The sequence below is a fragment of the Muscardinus avellanarius genome (assembly GCF_963383645.1).
Source record: "Muscardinus avellanarius genome assembly, chromosome: 16".
In the NCBI taxonomy this organism is placed as follows: domain Eukaryota; kingdom Metazoa; phylum Chordata; class Mammalia; order Rodentia; family Gliridae; genus Muscardinus; species Muscardinus avellanarius.
Window position 1 is genome coordinate 52,747,735 of NC_137802.1, and position 18,392 is coordinate 52,766,126.

Sequence of the window (18,392 nt, forward strand, 5' to 3'; positions counted from 1 at the left end):
AAACCTTAGTTGCCTTCTGTCTCACAAGATCCCAGTTTCTTCCTTCCCCTGATGATACCATGAGCTGCCAGTAGAGGCTGCTGTAGTTCCATGTGGGGAATGACCTGGTCAAGTCATGCCCTGCCCAGTCATTTCCTTTACCTTATACTAATTCTCCTCTTTTAGTAATGTTTTAAATTTTTTTTTCCCCTTGAGGAGGCTCCTGGTGTTGGTTTTTAAATTATGTTGAGAGCTGCCAAGGACTCTTATCTCCTTCTGAAATAAAATTTCTTCAACTTCCACCTTGCTAATAGCCTTCTAGTTTCCAGTGATCCCCTCATCGTCTCTGTAAAGCAATGGAGGCACATCATCTCTGTTCTCTTTCAAAGATTAGAACCAATGGCTAGCAATTTTTGACTGTACCTGTGTTAGGTTGTTAAGCACTTAATCTGCATGATCACATTTAATCTTTAAGACACTGTAGGGTAGGCTTTTTAAAATTTTTTTCTTTTCAGTACTGGATGTTGAACCCAGGAGCATTGTACCTCTGAGCTAAAACCCCAGCCCTATTTTTTATTCTTTATTTTTTTAAACAGAGTCTCACTAAGTTGTGGCAGGGCTCGCCTAAGTAGCTGAGGTTGGCTACAACCCCTTGATCCTCCTGTCTCAGCCTCCCAAGTACTGGGATTACAAGCGTGCACCAGCCTGGCTCTTTTTAGGGTAGTTTTATGCTGTCTTTATAAGTGACTCGGGATAAGTATCTCCCCTAAGGTCACATAACTTAGAAAGCTGGGATCGCTGAACAAATATGTGTGCTAAGCTAAGGCCCTCAGCCTCTCCTTTCTCATTGACTAGATAGAAAATTCTTGATTCTAAGAGGTATGCCATTAGGACACAGGCAGGACGGAGTGCATACTGCTGAACTGGGCAGTGGATCCTCGAGCTATGGGGGTATAGTGCCTGCTAGGAGAGTTTTAAAAAAGAAAGGAAAAAGGAATGGTTTAGTGCCTGCCTGTAGCGTGCAGGACTGGATTAGGCATCAGATTTGTGTTCTTCCTCAGATCTGCTCTTGAGTGGAAGCTGAAGTTCAGTGTTATTAGTCTAGATGCCCTTTCATGTGGTCTAAATGCTGGAAATCAGTAGTTGGCATTGACTGCTACTAGGAGTTGAGGGACCGAGGAAGAGGCCAGAGGAAAACACTCTGTAATTCAAGGTCAGAAATTTCCTGTCCAACCCACAGGGTGGAGTTTTTCTGTTTCTACTCATTGAATATAAACCCTGACTTGATGTCAGGACTGGAGGAGCGGCTCGTGGGACTCTGAATTTAGCTCTCAACATTCACCATGAATTCCAAGGTGGTCCTGGTGGTCTTGGTGGTGCCCCTTGTCACCATCATTGCTCTGGCCTGTGTCTTGCTGACCAGGCAAGATGGTTCCAGCCAGCCTGCTCGTTGCCCCTCCGTATCTCCCAGTGCCCAGCCCTGGACACACCCTGGCCACAGCCAGCTGTTTGCAGACCTGAGCCCAGAGGAGCTGACAGCTGTGATGAGCTTTCTGACCCAGCAGCTGGGACCAGGGCTGGTGGATGCAGCCCATGCTCGCCCCTCAGACAACTGTGTCTTCTCCGTGGAGCTGCAGCTACCCTCCAAGGCTGCGGCCCTGGCCCACCTGGACGGAGGGGGCCCCCCACCTGCGCGGGAGGCGCTGGCCATTGTCTTCTTTGGCAGACAGCCCCAGCCCAACGTGAGTGAGCTGGTGGTGGGGCCACTGCCTCGCCCCTCCTACGTCCGGGATGTGACCGTGGAGCATCATGGGGGCCCGGTGCCCTATCACCGACGTCCCATACTAGGAGCTGAGTTTGCACAGATGTGGAAGCATTTGAAAGAGGTGGAGCTTCCCAAAGCACCCATCTTCCTGGCTACTGTGTTGAACTACAATGGCTCGACTTTGGCACCTTTGGGTGCCACCCCTAGTGGCTTACGCTCAGGCGACCGGGCTACCTGGATAGCCCTCTACCATAACGTCTCAGGTCTTGGTATTTTTCTCCATCCTGTGGGTCTGGAGCTGCTGCTGGATCACAGAGCCCTGGACACTGCCCGCTGGGCTGTCCAGCAGGTCTTCTACCTTGGGCACTACTATGCAGACTTGGGCCAGTTGGAAAGGGAGTTTAAGGCTGGCCAGATAGAAGTGGTTCAAGTCCCTGTACCCAAATCAAATGGGCCTTCATCCCTGAGGTTCCAGGTTAGCCCGGGCCCTCTTCCCCCTCTTCAGTTCTCACCCCAAGGTCCCCAGTACAATGTACAAGGGAACTTGGTGGCATCCCCCCTCTGGACATTTACTTTTGGCCATGGGGTTTTCAGTGGCATGAGGATCTTTGATGTTCGGTTCAAGGGTGAGAGAGTGGCCTATGAAGTCAGTGTCCAGGAGTGTCTGACTGTGTATGGTGCCGATTCACCCAAGACAATGATGACCCGATACTTGGATAGCAGCTACGGACTTGGCCGTAACAGCCGAGGCTTGGTGCGGGGTGTGGACTGTCCCTATCAAGCCACAATGGTGGACATCCACGTATTAGCGGGCAGAGGGACAGTCCAGCTGCTCCCAGGGGCCGTGTGTGTGTTTGAGGAGACCCAAGGACTACCCCTTCGAAGACACCACAACTACATTGAGACCCATTTTTATGGTGGTTTGGCCAGCTCAGCCCTTGTGGTCAGGTCTGTGTCGTCTGTAGGCAACTATGACTACATCTGGGACTTTGTGTTTTACCCCAATGGGGCTCTTGAAGGGCGGGTCCACGCCACCGGCTTTATCAACACAGCTTTCCTGAATGGAGGAGCAGAGAGCCTCCTGTTTGGGAACCGTGTGGGGGAGCGAGTGCTGGGGGCGGTGCACACACATGCCTTCCACTTCAAGCTGGACCTGGATGTGGCAGGTGAGTGTTCAGGGCATGAGAACTGAGGGTTGGGGCTGGGGCAGAGGGAAGGGGATCACTGGGATCAAACTGGTCTCTGAAAGGCAAGAGGAGTTTGCTCTAACCCAATAGGGACTGAGGCAGAAGAGAACAAGGGCCAGCAGTGTATTTAGCTAGTCAGTCTGCTTCTGGGCTGAGGACTTGTTGCTCTTGACCACTTCTTTCAAGGATAGAAAACAAACATCAAGTCACAGACTTGGACCCAGAAATAAAATCATAAATCCACCAGACCTTCCACATTTTACAGCTGAGGAAGCTGAGGGCAGGGGGAAGTGACTGCCCAGGTGTACTGCAGTGCAGCTAGGCATATTGGTAAAATATTTTATCCTCTTCAGTAGAGATGATGTGGGCCCTGCCTGCATACAGGCTGACGGGGAGGGAGGACTCAGAAAATAACATAATAAATATGGTCGTGTTAACTAATAACCCTGACATAATTGGACTATGACTCTCCCAGCTGGAACTTTCTCTTCAGCAATTTTGGCTTTAAGGAGCCAGTTTTGGGAAGCCGAATCAGGTGGCGTTTATCCGGGAGCTAGTGCGAACAGCCCAGACGGGGCCTGGGGGCCAGGGCTGCAGCTGGCAGAGGTGCCAGCTCCAGTGGAGCCACCCTGTGCCAGGAGCCTTCTGTTCTCGTAGGTCATGCTCAAAGGTGCTAACAGCCTTGACCCACAGGGATATGGGTGAAACAATTCCAGGGAGCTCCCAAACAAGTGAAAAATACAAATCTGCTCACTTCTCAAAATGACTGGATCCAAAACAAGCTCTTGAGCTGGGAGGAGTAGGCAGGGTCTGTGGAAGGGGCTTGGGTTTTCCCATCTTTAAGATAAGTTCCTTTGGGGAGAAGGGGCTGGGGAGGGACTGAGGGCAAAACCCCAGGCATTCTATCTCTGAGCTAAGCCCTTAGCCTTATTTTTTAATCTTGAAGCAGTCTGACTAGGTTGCAGAGGGCCTCGCTGAATTGCTGAGGCTGGCCTTGAACCTACGATCCTGTCTCAGCCTTCTATACTGGGATTACAGGTGTGCCACTGCACCCAGCATAAATCCCTTTGAAAGTTACAGGAATGCTGCCAGTCAGCTGCACCGATTCTTCCATTTACTGAACACAGCCATAAAACAGCATTGTTTATGCCAAATATAGAGAGAAAGTAAGAATCTGAAAAGTAAATTGGTCCAACTGGGAAGCCAATGCTATCCTATGATGATAGAAATGTTTTAATATCTGTGTTGTAGCTCTATATGAGAGCCTATACCATATGTATCTCTGGCATGTTGCCATATGAACACTTTAAATGAAACTAATGTTACTTGGGAGGCTGAGACAGAAGGATCATGGGTTTTAGGCCAGCATGTAGCGCCTTAGGAAGACGCTGTTTCTTTGAGGCATGGGAGGATTAAACCCAGGGGCATTCTATCTCTGAGCTACATCCCAGTCCTGATTTGTTTTGTTTTGTTAGTGGTACTGGGGGTAGAACCCCAGGGACCTTCTACCTTTGTGCTATACTCCCAGACCTATTTTATATTTTTTATTTGGAAACAGGGTCTCACTAAGTTACTGAGAGCCTCACTAAGTAGCTGAGGCTGGCTTTGAACCTGTGCGATCCTCCTTTCTCAGCCTCCCAAGTGCGGGGATTACAGGCGTGTGCCACCATGCCCGGCCTGTTTTTAATTTTTATTTTGTTATTTTTCTTTTTGCGGGTCTGGGGATGGAACCCAGGGGCATTCGACCTCTGAGCTACACCCCCTGCCCTATTTCTTATTCTTTACTTTGAATCAGGGTCTCACTAAGTTATGGAGGGCCTCACTAAGTAGCTGAGGCTGTCTGGGAACCAAGATATGATCCTCCAGTCTCAGCCTCCTGAATGCTGGATTACAGGTGTGCGCCACCACGCCTGGCCTTTTTTTAAAAAGTATTATTATTTGTGTGTGTGTAGAACTCAGAGGCATTTGACCTCTGAGCTATGCCCCCTGCCATATTTCTTAATTTTTACTTTGACTCAGGGGCTCACTAAGTTATGGAGGGCCTCACTAAGTAGCTGAGGCTGTCTGCGAACCAAGATCCTATCCTCCAGTCTCAGCCTCCGGAATGCTGAGATTACAAGTGTGCACCACCACACCCAGGTCCCAGTCCTGTTTTTTGTTTGTTTTTGAAACAATCTTGCTACATTGCCAAAAGCCTCACTGAGTTGCTGAGGCTGACTTCAAACCTGCAATCCTCCTGTCTCAGCCTCCTGAGTTACAGGTATAAGCCACCATGCCCAGCTAACCCTGTTCAATATAAAAGGAAAAAAAAGCTGTGTGTGGAGCTCAGTGATAGAACACCACGGGTTCAATCCCCAGTACTATAATAAACATCCATAAATGAGTAGAGTGACTAAGGAACAGAATATTTATTTATTTATTTATTTATTTATTTATTTATTTATTATGCAGTACTAGGGATGGAACCCAGGGGCATTCTACCTCTGAGCTACACCCCAGCCCTATTTTTATTCTTTATTTTGAAATAGGGTCTCCACTGAATTGCAAAGGGCCTCACTAAGTAGCTGAGGCAGTCCATGAACCTCCATTCTGTCTCAGCCTTCCAAATACTGGGTTACAAGTGTGTGCCACCATGCTCGACTCTGAATCTTTGATTTAAATAGCCATGTGTGATCAGTGGCTATCCCATAGGCCATGTTAGAAGATGGACTGGCAAGCACCCAGACCACCTGGCCCAAGGTGCTCTGATAGTTTGGCTGTGGAAGCCAGTGCTGCAGGCAATACGGAAGACAAGGCTTGTCTGAACAGTTTACCTCGTGTGGAACTCCTCTCCCTCCCTTCACCTTGGCAGGGCTGAAAAACTGGGCAGTAGCTGAAGACGTGGTGTTTAAGCCTGTGGCGGCCCCCTGGAGCCCAGAGCACCATCTGCAGCGCCCACAGCTGACCCGGCAGGTCCTGAGGAGGGAGGACTCGGCAGCATTTTCCTGGGGGAGCCCCCTTCCCCGCTACGTCTACCTGGCCAGCAACCAGACTAATGCATGGGGTCACCAGCGTGGGTACCGAATCCAGCTCCGCAGCCCCCCTGGCATACACGTTCCCCTGGAGAGTGACATGGAGAGGGCCCTCAGCTGGGGGAGGTGAGGTGGCCCCGGGCAGTGGGTGGGAGGGGAGGACCGGCCCCAGCTCACAGGTGGGCCTGACCTCACATCCCAGTAGATACCGGTGGGGTGGGTGTCACAGAATGTGATCCAGAGGACTTCTGGAGCAGGAAAGGGTCTTGAGGTTTTCCAACACCACCTTCCTACAACAATTTCTGGTCAGATACCAGCTTGTGGTGACTCAGAGGAAGGAGAAGGAGTCGCAGAGCAGCAGCATCTATTACCAGAATGACATCTGGACACCCACTATGGCCTTCGCTGACTTCATCAACAACGAAACCCTCTTAGGAGAGGTTGGTAGCTCCGGGGGCAGGGGCTCCTCCATGCTGGCATCTTGGCTGCCCAGCCTCTGGCCATAGGTTGGAGGGAATGGTTTCCAGATCTCAGATTGAGGGCCAAGCAGTTCTCTGATGACCATCCCTCCTGGGGTGGGAGGAGCCTTGGGACTCCCCCCCAACCCCAGCTGCTCAGGTGGTCACCAGCATGCTGTGTAGGCACCATGCGGGGCAGAGCAGAAGCCAGGCTGAGGCTGCAGGTTGGGGACTGACTGGAGGGGAGATTCCTTGGGTCTGGCCTTGCAGTCCTCCAGTTCTTCCTTCTTCCTGCAGGATCTGGTGGCTTGGGTTACAGCCAGCTTCTTGCACATTCCCCAAGCTGAGGATGTCCCCAATACAGTGACTGTGGGCAACAGAGTTGGCTTCTTGCTCCAGCCTTATAACTTCTTTGACGAGGACCCCTCCATCTTCTCCCCTGGCAGTGTCTACTTTGAGAGGGGCCAGGATGCTGGGCTCTGCAGCGTCAATCCTGTGGCCTGTACCCCTCACCTGGCAGCGTGTGTCCCGGACCTTCCCCTTTTTTCTTACACAGGTCTTTAAGCCTGAGGGTGTGGTAGGACGCTGGGCGGAACACGTGTTCTTTCCTCTCAGTACCCCTTCTGGTTCTCTGTTTTTATCACACCTGCTCTCCAACCCCCACACGAAATCTCCATGTAGCCTCTGGCTGCTAATTCTTACTTTCTGCTCATTTTTATAAATGATACATTATAGAATGCATCATTTATAAAAATGATCCTTAAATATTCAAGCCAAAACATCACCAGTCTTACCACTCAGAACGAGCTGGTGTTGACATTACACCAGGCACCTCCTTATGCATGCATGTGCATCCAAGAGGAATGGCTGTTATGTGTAATTCATAATAAAGTCTTACAAGAATTTCACTTGAGTTCTGCTTGACTTTTTAAGTATCTAGAGTCCTCTGGGGATATTGAGGACTCTAGCCAAGGAAATTAGCAACGGAGGAGAGAGGGTGAGGGGGGTAGATATGGCCAAGGAATGTCGCTCGGAAGCTGAAGGGGCTGGAGGTGAGGGTTTCCTTGGAAGAACAATCGCTCCCTGTTACAGAAAAGAACTTCTGGCCCTGAGGCAGAGCTGGGTTGAGAAGGGGTGCGGTGGGGGTGGGGCCTGGGCCGACCCAGCTCTGCTGCTTCCTTTCCCTCTCCCAACCCCAGCTTTCCCCAACTCCAACCCTGACCCAGAGAACACTGACAGATTTGGAGCCTGGAGGACAAAGCCTTGTAAGGTCTGTGGAAATTGCTGCAGCCTGATCAGACCCACCCCCACCCCCAGCCCTGTCCCGCCCCTCCCCCGGCCCCACCCCGCCTGCCTCCGGCCCACAATCAGCTCCAGGGTCAGACTACCAGGAACCAGAGCCAGAGCCCCGGAGCCCCCTGGTCCCACAGCTAAGACAGCCCCTCTCACCCTGGCCTGAGAACCCAGCACTACACTGGCAGTATCCTGCCCTACCTCAAGGCACAATGAACCAGAAAACCACCCTGGTGCTCCTTGCTCTGGCCGTCATTACAATCTTTGCCTTGGTTTGCGTCCTGCTAGCCGGCAGGGGTGGAGATGGGGGTGAAACTAGCCAGCCTGCTCGTTGCCCCTCCGTATCTCCCAGTGCCCAGCCCTGGACACACCCTGGCCACAGCCAGCTGTTTGCAGACCTGAGCCCAGAGGAGCTGACAGCTGTGATGAGCTTTCTGACCCAGCAGCTGGGACCAGGGCTGGTGGATGCAGCCCATGCTCGCCCCTCAGACAACTGTGTCTTCTCCGTGGAGCTGCAGCTACCCTCCAAGGCTGCGGCCCTGGCCCACCTGGACAGAGGGGGCCCCCCACCTGCGCGGGAGGCGCTGGCCATCGTCTTCTTTGGCGGACAGCCCCAGCCCAACGTGAGTGAGCTGGTGGTGGGGCCGCTGCCTCGCCCCTCCTACATGCGGGATGTGACCGTGGAGCGCTACGGGAGCCCCCTGCCCTACCACCGGCGCCCCGTGTTGTTGCAAGAGTACCTGGATATGGACCAGCTGATCTTCGACAGAGAGCTGCCCCAGGCCGCTGGGCTTCTCCACCACTGCTGCTTCTACAAACGCCAGAGAAGAAACCTGGTGACGATGACCACGGCTCCCCGCGGTCTACAGTCTGGGGACCGGGCCACCTGGTTGGGCGTCTACTACAACCTCTCAGGGGCAGGGTTTTACCTGCACCCTGTGGGGCTGGAGCTACTGGTAGACCACAAGGCCCTGGACCCTGCCCTGTGGGCCATCCGGAAGGTGTTCTACCAAGGCCGCTACTACGAGAGTCTGGCCCAGCTGGAGGACCAGTTTGAGGCTGGCCTGGTGAATGTGGTGCTGATTCCAAACAATGGCACAGGTGGGTCCTGGTCCTTGAAGTCTCCTGTACCCCCAGGTGCGCCTCCCCCCCTGCAGTTCTATCCCCAGGGCCCCCGCTTCAGTGTCCAGGGGAGCCAAGTGACATCTTCCTTGTGGACTTTCTCCTTTGGCCTTGGAGCTTACAGTGGCCCGAGGCTCTTTGACATCCGCTTCCAAGGGGAGAGAGTGGCCTATGAAGTCAGCGTCCAGGAGGCTTTGGCCATCTACGGTGGAAACTCCCCAGCGGCAATGTTGACCCGCTACATAGACGGCAGTTTTGGCATTGGCAAGTACTCCACGCCACTGACCCGCGGGGTGGACTGCCCCTACCTGGCCACCTATGTAGACTGGCACTTCCTCTTGGAGTCCCAGGCCCCCAAGACACTACGCGATGCCTTTTGTGTGTTTGAACAGAACCAGGGCCTCCCCCTGCGGCGACACCACTCAGATTTCTACTCCCACTATTATGGCGGTCTTGCAGAGACGGTGCTGGTCTTCAGATCTGTGTCCATCTTGCTCAACTATGACTATTTGTGGGATATGATCTTCCACCCCAATGGGGCCATAGAAGTCAAATTCCATGCCACGGGCTATATCAGCTCAGCGTTCTTCTTCGGGGCTGCCCAAAATTATGGGAACCGAGTTGGAAAGCACACTCTGGGCACGGTCCACACCCACAGTGCCCACTTCAAGGTGGATCTGGATGTGGCAGGTAAGACATCATGATAGGGTAAGGGTTCTGCAAAAGGGACTGAAGGATCCTTCCTTCCTTCCTTCCTTCCTTCCTTCCTTCCTTCCTTCCTCCCTCCCTTCCTTCCTTTTCTTCCTTTTTACCTTTCTTCTTTCCTTCACTTCTTTTTGTGGTTCTGGCAGTTGAACCCAGGGACATTCTACCTCTGAGCTACACCCTCAGCTCCATTTTTATTTTTTGGAATAGGGTCTTGCTACGTTGCCGAGGCTGTCCTTGAACCTGCGATCCATCTGTCTCAGTCTCCCAAGCACTGGGAATACAGGTGTGCACCATGACACCTGGCTTGACTGAAGTGTTCTTTTTAGTTTTATGTAGGTTATTCAGGAAAGAAAGATTTGGATTTTCATGGTTCCCGTTAAGCTAGATGGGAAAGAGCTGTTAAATTTTCTTTGGACCTTAGGTTACTAGCTGGGTGCATAGCTGCCAGCCTCCCTCCATGTGCCTCACTAGAAAATCTTGGGAAATGGCTACCCTCAGGCAGGAGGCAGGATGAGGGTTAGCAGGGTCCCTGTTACCCTCTTATCTCATTTGCATGTATGTGGTCTCTGCTCCAGAACAACCTAGGTTATATATTTCCTTGAGAGATAGATCCTCCTACCCCCCTCCCCCGATTTTCTATTTCTTTCTCTGGACAATTAATTATAGTATGGGCGGGGGGTAGAATGGATACTGTGGGAAATACCAAACATTGTCTGGAGTTGGTCACAGAGCCAGCTGGTCCGGGAGCCAAGAATCCATGATGTCTTAAAGTTATTATCTTTTAATTTAATTTATTTTTATTTTTATTTTTTGGTGCTGGAGATTGAACCCAGAAGCGTTCTACCTCCGAGCTACACTCTAAGCCCTATTTTTTTTTAATTCTTTATTTTGAAACAGAGTCTCACTGAGTTGCAGAGGGCCTCAATAAGTAGCTGAGGCTGTCCTCCTGTGTCAGCCTCCCAAACGGTAGGATTACAAGTATGCACCCCCATGCCTGGCTTGTCTTTTCATTTCATTTTATTTATTTATTTTTGGTACTGGATATTGAACCCAGAAGCATTCTACCTCCCAGCCCTATTTTAATTTTATTTTTTGAAACAGAGTCTCACTGGGTTGATGAGAGTCTCACTACTTGCTGAGGCTGTCCTCTAACCTGTGATCCTCCTGTTTTAGCCTCCCACATACTGGGATTACAGGTGTGTTCCCCACCCTCAGCATTGTTGTTCTTTTTTTTTTTTTTTTTTGTGGTACTGGGGTTCCTAGAAACCCTTCTACCTCTGGGCTACACTCCCAGACCTATTTTTATATTTTTATTTGGAAACAGGGTCTCGTAAGCCAGCGAGCCTGGCTTTGAACCTGCATGATCCTCCTGTCTCCGCCTCCCAAGTGTGGGGATTACAAGCGTGCGCCGCCACACCCAGCGAGCTTTGTTGTTCTTGTCATTATTGTTTGTGTGATACTGGAGTTTGAACCCAGGAGCATTCTGCTTCTGAGTTACACCTCTAGCCCTTTTTATTTTGAAATCGGGTCTTGCTAAGTTGCTGAGGCTAGCCTCAAACCTGAGATTCAGCCTCTCAAGTACTAGGGTTACAGACGTGCCCCACTGAGCCTGGCTTCATATCAGATCTATTCTGTTCTGTGATACCAGAATCTTCTCTGGGTCACACTGCCACCCCCTGTAGGTGTCAGCCCTCTCTCTGTAGCCTCCACTCTCCATACTCTCAGATCCAAGATCACTGTGTCCACCCACCCACGTGCCCTGCGCACTCAGCTCCCACCCTCTCCGACATCTGCATGACAGTGTCTGCAAAACAACCTGCAAGGCCCCTCTCAGCGGCTCCACCCGCCCTGCAGGTCCTGTGCTCTGCGCAGCTGCACCCACATCCTCCGGGTCCCTGGGCTCCTGACCCCATAGCTTGCGGTCTGGCTTCCTGGTTTGGGCTTAGGCTTTGCCGCTGCTTAGGATGGCCCTCCATGTCATCTTTGTTGGTAACAGCCTTTAAGGCCAGGCTGAAAAGTCGCCCCGGCAAGGACCCTATCCCTGCCCACACCAGGGCCCTGTAACCCTGGCCCTGCTTTGCTCACACTGCAGGCCCGACAGTGGTTCCCCTCTGCGTCCCCATAGAGTACAGGCTAAAGACGGCGCTTCATTCACCTGGTCCCTGGGGCAGAAACAGTCCTCTACACTAAAGGATGTGGAAGGATAGAACAAAATCCTTGAAGAAATACTTTAACTTAGAGGTCAATAGCTTTGGCTGAAGGATTGGGGATATCTGGGGAGAGGGAAAGGGATCAGAGGATGAAACCGGGTAGAGGTAAAGTCCAGAGAGCCAAGGACACTACGCGACCACCTCTCTCCTCACCCCTACCCTGCACAGGACTGCAGAACTGGGTCTGGGCCGAGGACATGGCCTTTGTCCCCACGACTGTGCCCTGGAGCCCTGAGCACCAGCTGCCAAGGCTGCAGGTGACCCGAAAGCAGCTGGAGACAGAGGAGCAGGCCGCCTTTCCCCTGGGAGGGGCCGTCCCCCGCTACCTGTACTTGGCCAGCAATCACAGCAACACGTGGGGTCACCCGCGGGGCTACCGCATCCAGGTGCTCAGCTTTGCCGGGGAGCCACTGCCGCAGAACAGCTCCATGGAGAGGGCCGTCAGCTGGGGCAGGTGAGCGCGGGCTGTCTGAAAGGCTGGAGTTGCCCCGAGTGGGAAGGGAGCGTTGCAGGGACACTTAGAGACTATATTCTTGTGAGTGTGTCCTTTTTTGTACTTTGTGTGTGTGTGTGTGTGTGTGTGTGTGTGTGTGTGTGTGTGTGTGGTACTGGGGGTGGAACCCAGAGGCTTTTTTCCTCTGGGCTACGCTCCCAGACCTATTTTCTATTTTATTTGGATACCGGGTCTCACTAAATTGCTGAGGCTGGCTTTAAACCTGTGCTATCCTCCTGTCTCAGCCTCCCAAGTGCTGGGATTATAAGCATGCGCCACCATGCCCGGCTTCCTAGCCCAATTTTTTATTCTTTATTTTGAAATAGGGTCTCATTTAGTTGCAAAGGGCCTCACTAAATAGCTGAGGCTGTTCGCAAACCGCAATCCTCCTGTCTCAGCCTCCCAAATGCCGGGATTACAAGCGTGCACCACCACTCCCAGCTCTGTACTTTATTTTGAAATAGAGTCTCACTAAGTTGCAGAGGGCCTCACTAACTAGCTGAGGCTGGTTGCAAACCTGTGATCCTCCTGCCTCAGCCTCCCAAGTACTGGGATTACAAGTGTGTGCCACCACGCTTAGGAGTAGGGATTGTATTTAAGGCAAGGTGAGATCTCAGTACTTGGAGGGCTAAAGCCAAGGAGCAGGAACTCTTTTCTGCTTTGAATGGGAGAGGGGGAGTGTTATGAAATGGCAGGGGCACAAACTGGAGGAGGTGACCCTTCAAGATGGCTTCAGGGATCCTGGAGCCCTGAGCGGCCATGTGAATGGGAGGCGGAAGCTGAAGTCTGAGGACTCAGCTCTCTCCCATCATAATCAGGCAGCGGGCTGGGGTTAGTAACCATGGAGGCCTGACCAGTGGCCCCCTAGGTACCAGTTGGCCGTGACCCGGCGGAAAGAGGAGGAGCCCAGTAGCACCAGCATCTTTAACCAAAACGACCCGTGGGCCCCCACTGTGGATTTCTCTGATTTCATCAACAACGAGACCATTGCTGGAGAGGTGAGCCGACAGGGAAGGGCCACGGGAACCAGGAGGGGTGCAAAGATGAGCCACCTCTTCTCTTGGAGGGCTCCCTGGAAACCGTCTGGTCTTCACAGGGCGGGCTGGCTTCTGCCCACAACCCTTTAATAGCTCAGATCATTATTTCCGAAGGATCTTCCTGAGCCAGGAAGTCATATGTAGATACTGGGCGCTGTCCTTCACACCTTAGAGCCTTTGAATCTGTGGACTGAGTCCTTTTCAAGTCCCAGGACTCAAGGAGGGCTGGAAATGACCAGGCCAGACCATAGTTCCTGAGCCCAGAGCTTCTCCCGTTCTTGCCTTGACCATTGAAGAGGGACTTTCTCCATGTTCGTCGCTTCTGCTCCCAAGCCCTGACCTTCCCTCTTCCATCCTTCTTTCCTGAGTTAAAGTTTGGAGACCTTCAGAGAGTTAGGGAGAGAGACACAGAAGTAACCTTCTTGGTGTCACCCCCAGAGTGGGTAGGCAAGGGCAACGGGATGGGAAAGGTCAGAGATGGGGCAGGCCAGGTGCCCAGAGGCAGGTGTCCTCGGTACAAAATGGACTCTACGTGCTTTGACTTCTAGCCCAGGAGGGGAAAATGTGTGAGGGCTCAAGACCCATGAACTGGCGAGCTGAGGCCTCCCCTGCAAGGCCACTGAGAGGGCAGAGCGTGTCCCTGACAACGCCTGACCGCACCATCCTTTCTTCTCCCTGCTAGGACTTGGTGGCCTGGGTGACAGCTGGGTTTCTGCACATCCCACATGCAGAAGACATTCCCAACACGGTGACGGTGGCAAACGGGGCGGGCTTCTTCCTCCGGCCCTACAACTTCTTTGACGAGGACCCCTCCTTCTACTCTGCTGACTCCGTCTACTTCCGGGGGGACCAGGATGCCGGGGCCTGCGAGCTCAACCCCCTGGCTTGCCTGCCCCAGGCGGCCACCTGTGCCCCCGAGCTCCCTGCCTTCTCCCACGGGGGCTTCTCTCACCGCTAGGAGGTCCTGGAATGGGCCACGTGGCCGGACCCCAGGGCCAGGCTGCGGAGGGCGGGCAGCCTGGTTGCCTCTTCTTCCTGCCCCTGAGGTTGCTCCCAGGTCCCTCTGCTCCCCTGTCCTGCCTTGCCCTCCGCGTCCTGCCAGGGGCTTCCTGAGCCCGGGCTGCCTGACTCAGGGACACTCGGCTTTATGAGCCCAGCGGTGCTGAGTTCCAGCCGGGGAGGAGAGGAGTGGCCGGGCCTGGGGCTGCAGTGACAGCTATACTTTTCTCCCTCTTTGCTTTCTGCCTTTCCATAATACTTTTAGGCTATCTCTGAGGATTTTGCAATGGGGACGATGGGAAAATTCCCTAGAGACCCTGGGGTAGCGTTCCCATCAGTCCTGCTGTCCACAGGTGAGCAGAAGGGACCCATGTGGCCTTGTACCTGAGTGCTTTCCTTCTCTCCTTCCTTCCTCCTCTCTACTGCCGCCTTCTCCTTTCTTGGGGACTTTTCTCCAAGTCCTGAAGGGATGTCCCTCTGTCCTACCCCTGGTATTCCCCAGTCCTCGCAGTCTCACAGATGCAAATGGGACACCTCATTGGAGAGGATGACCCCTGTCTGTCCCCTGTCTGTTACCTACCAAGAGTAAGAGCTGCCCCAGCCCAGCCCTGGGGCAGAACGTGTTTCTGGACAGCTCTCTCTGCCCCAGGACTGCTCCCTCTGTAGACCATTTTAGCATTGCAGGTGTTTTGGGGGACCCATGATAATGAAGAATGGTCATTTGTCCCAGGGCTGTGTGTGGCCAATGGCTTCTGTACCAAGGGGGAGACCAAGGGTGAGTACCAAAGGTGAGAAACAGAAAACCCTGGGACTCCACCCTCAGGCCAGAGCTGCCCAATCACATGCAGGCATGCAAATGAGCTGGGGCCTCTGTGTGTGTGTGTGTGGGGGGGCTGCTCCAGAGCTTCTACACTGCTTGAGGCTTCTGGGGTCTGTACTGGGTAGGGATGGGTCCAAAGAAATACCAAGCGATTAGAACAGCAGAGACATTCTTCCCTAGGGCATTGGTCAGATCAATTCCGATGCATCCTTACAATGCAAGACGATATAGCTAAAAAGTAATTATATGTCTTTATATACTATTTGGGAATAACCTTAAACTGAAATAGACAAGGTGGAAGCTGGGTGTTGTGTTGATAACTTGTAATCCCAGTACTTGGGAGGCTGAGACAGAGGATTGCAGGTTTGATTCCAGCCTCAGCTACTTTGTGGGGCCCTCTGCAACTTAGTGAGACCTTGTTTCAAAGTAAAGAATAAAAAATAGGACTAGAGGTATAACTCAGAGGTAGAATGCCCCTGGGTTCAATCCCTAGTACTGCGGACAGAAGAAGAAGGAGAAGGAGAAGGAGAAGGAGAAGAAGAAGAAGGAGAAGGAGAAGGAGAAGGAGAAGGAGAAGGAGAAGGAAAAGGAGAAGGAGAAGGAGAAGGAGGAGAAGGAGAAGGAGAAGAAGGAGAAGAAGAGGAGGAGGAGGAGGAGGAGGAGGAGGAGGAGGAGGAGGAGGAGGAGGAGGAGGAAGAAATAGACAAGGTGCAGAAATGTGTATAGTGTACTTCCCATTTGTGTTTTAGAAAGGAGGAAAATATAAATACATATTCATTTATCTATGTGTATTTAGGAAAATGGGTAACACTGATTACCTCTGGGGAGGGGAAAGGATGAGGTAGGGGACTTGGAATTGTATGCCAATCTGTAAATTTTGAATTTTGAATCATGTGATTGTTTTACCTAGGCAAAACAAATAATAAATGGACCCAATAAAAACAGACTTCAAAAAAATTTTTTTTAGCTGTCTTACTTTTGGGGAACAGATCGATGGAGGGAGAAGAATATGGGTAAAGGGGCAAGCCCAGTTCTCAAGTGCTGGAGACCCAGAAAAGTGGGTGTAGCATTGAGTACCTTCTTTGCCTTTTCTTATTCCTGGATCTCTGAGGAAATGTTAAACCTTAGTCAACCACCTACCCCTGCCTCTCTGTCTCTTGGAAGAGGGAACATTAAGAAACAATGGGGCCTGGTGTGGTGGCGCAAGCTTGTAATCCCCGCTTGAGAGGCGGAGACAGGAGGATCGATCAGGTTCGAAGCCAGCCGCACTGGTTTAAGAGACCATTTCCAAATAAAAAGTATAAAATAGGTCTGGGAGTGTAGCGGGAAGGTAGATGGGCTTCCAGGAACCCCAGTACCACCAAAAAAAGAAAAGAAGAAAAAGAAACAATGGAAGCTGGGCATGGTGGCACACGCTTTTAATCCCAGCATTCAGGAGGCTGAGACCTGAGGATTGCTCCTTGGTGAGGCCCTTTGTAACCCAGTGAGACCTCTTTCAAAATAAAGAATAAAAAATGGGGCTGAGGGTGTAGCTTGGAGGTCGAATGCCCCTGGGTTCCATCCCCAGTACTGCAAAAAACAAAACAAACAAACAAAAAAAACAACAAAAAAAAAAACCCCCAAAAAAAACATGGGGAAGGGGGACTTCTGCTCACTGGAAGCCCAGGTCAGGCCAGGCAAAGAGCCAGAAACAGCTCAGGAGGCTGTTCCGTTTGTGAGCAGAGGGAGACCATGTCCTGGGAGCTCGGGCACTGCAGAAGCTTCTGCTGCCTCTGTCCTCTTCCCACTCCCCATATGAGATGCTGGCGACTCTCACCAAACCCTTACTTGACCTTTCCTGGAAACACACGTCAGGACAAAGACACAAGAGCCATTTTTTTTTTTATTACTGGGGGAGGATGGGGACTGAGGATTGATCTCAGGGGCATTCTACCTCCAAGCTACACCCCCAGACCTAATTTTTATTCTTTATATTGAAACAGGGTCTCACTAAGTTGCAGAGGGATTCTAAGTAGCTGAGGCTGGCCACGAACCTGAGATCCTCCTGTCTCAGCCTCCCAAGTACTGGGATTATAAGCATGTGCCACCACACCTGGCTCTTGTTTATTTTTTATTTTGAAATGCAGTCTCACTAAGTTGCTGAGGGTCTGGTAAGTTGTTGAGGCTGGCCTCAGACCTGTGATCCTACTGTCTCAGCCTCCAAAGTACTGAGATTACAAACCTGCACCAATCTGCCCAACTTTTTTATTTTGAAAGAGAATCTGCTAAGTTGCTGAGGCTGGCATCAAACCAGCAGTCTTCCTGTCTCAGCCTCCCAAATACTGGAATTATAGAAGTGCTCCACTACACCAACTAAGAATTCCTTTTTTTTAAAAAAAAAAAAAAAGGGAGAATTATATTCCACTGTTTACATGTACTATATTGTGGGTTTATCTACTCACGTTCCCTTATTCTTTATTTTATTTATTTATTTTTTGGTACTGGGGATGGAATCCAGGGGCATTCTATTTCCAAGCTACACCCCTACCCTATTTTTTATTCTTTATTTTGAAACAGGGTCTCACTAAGTTGTGGAGGGCCGCACTAAGTAGCTGAGGCTGTCTGCAAACCACGATCTTCCATTCTTAGTCTCCCAAATGCGGGCATTACAATCGTGCGCCACCATGCCTGGCTTTCATATTTTTTATTCTTTATTTTGAAACAAGGTCTCACTGAGTTGCAAATAGCCTCACTAAGTAGCTGAGGCTGTCCACGAACCATGATCCTCCTGTCTCAGCCTCCCGAATGCTGGGATTACAAGCGTGCTCCACCATGCCAAGCTTAGTCTCTTTATTTTTTGAAACAGGGTCTCACTGAGTTGTGAAGGACCTTGCTAAACAGCTGAGGCTGTTTGCAAACCCTGATCCTCTGGTCTCTGCCTTCCAAATGCTGGGATTGCAAGCATGTACCACCACACCAGGCTTCTTTATACTTTTTTTTTTTTTTGGTGGTACTGGGGTTCCTGGAAGCCCTGCTACCTCTGGGCTACACTCCCAGACCTATTTTTACATTTTTATTTGGAAACAGGGTCTCTTAAGCCAGCGCGCGCAGCTGGCTTCGAACCTGCGCGATCCTCCTGTCTCTGCCTCCCAAGCGCGGGGATTACAAGCGTGCGCCACCACGCCCGGCTTCTCTATACTTTTATTAGTTAAAATTCTCCATAAGAGTCATCTCTCCTTTTCCTTTTCTATTCTTTTTTTTTTCTAGAGGCCTACACTCCCAGCCCTATTTTATTTATTTGAAAACAGAATCTTGCAAAGTTGTTGACAGT

At 51.4% G+C, this 18,392-nt stretch overlaps 2 protein-coding genes across 2 annotated transcripts; both read left to right on the forward strand.

Annotated features, from left to right (window-relative positions):
- Window positions 1–1,322: 1,322 nt before the first annotated feature.
- Window positions 1,323–6,964, forward strand: AOC2 (amine oxidase copper containing 2; the record flags this gene model as incomplete). The annotated part of the gene is made up of 4 exons (XM_080712531.1): window positions 1,323–2,910; window positions 5,783–6,068; window positions 6,253–6,382; window positions 6,698–6,964. The coding sequence occupies 4 exons, from the start codon at window positions 1,323–1,325 to the stop codon at window positions 6,962–6,964; spliced, it is 2,271 nt and encodes a 756-aa protein (XP_080568657.1).
- Window positions 6,965–7,905: 941 nt separating this feature from the next.
- AOC3 (amine oxidase copper containing 3) lies at window positions 7,906–14,221 on the forward strand (the record flags this gene model as incomplete). The annotated part of the gene is made up of 4 exons (XM_080714072.1): window positions 7,906–9,505; window positions 11,902–12,187; window positions 13,095–13,224; window positions 13,946–14,221. The coding sequence occupies 4 exons, from the start codon at window positions 7,906–7,908 to the stop codon at window positions 14,219–14,221; spliced, it is 2,292 nt and encodes a 763-aa protein (XP_080570198.1).
- Window positions 14,222–18,392: the final 4,171 nt, after the last annotated feature.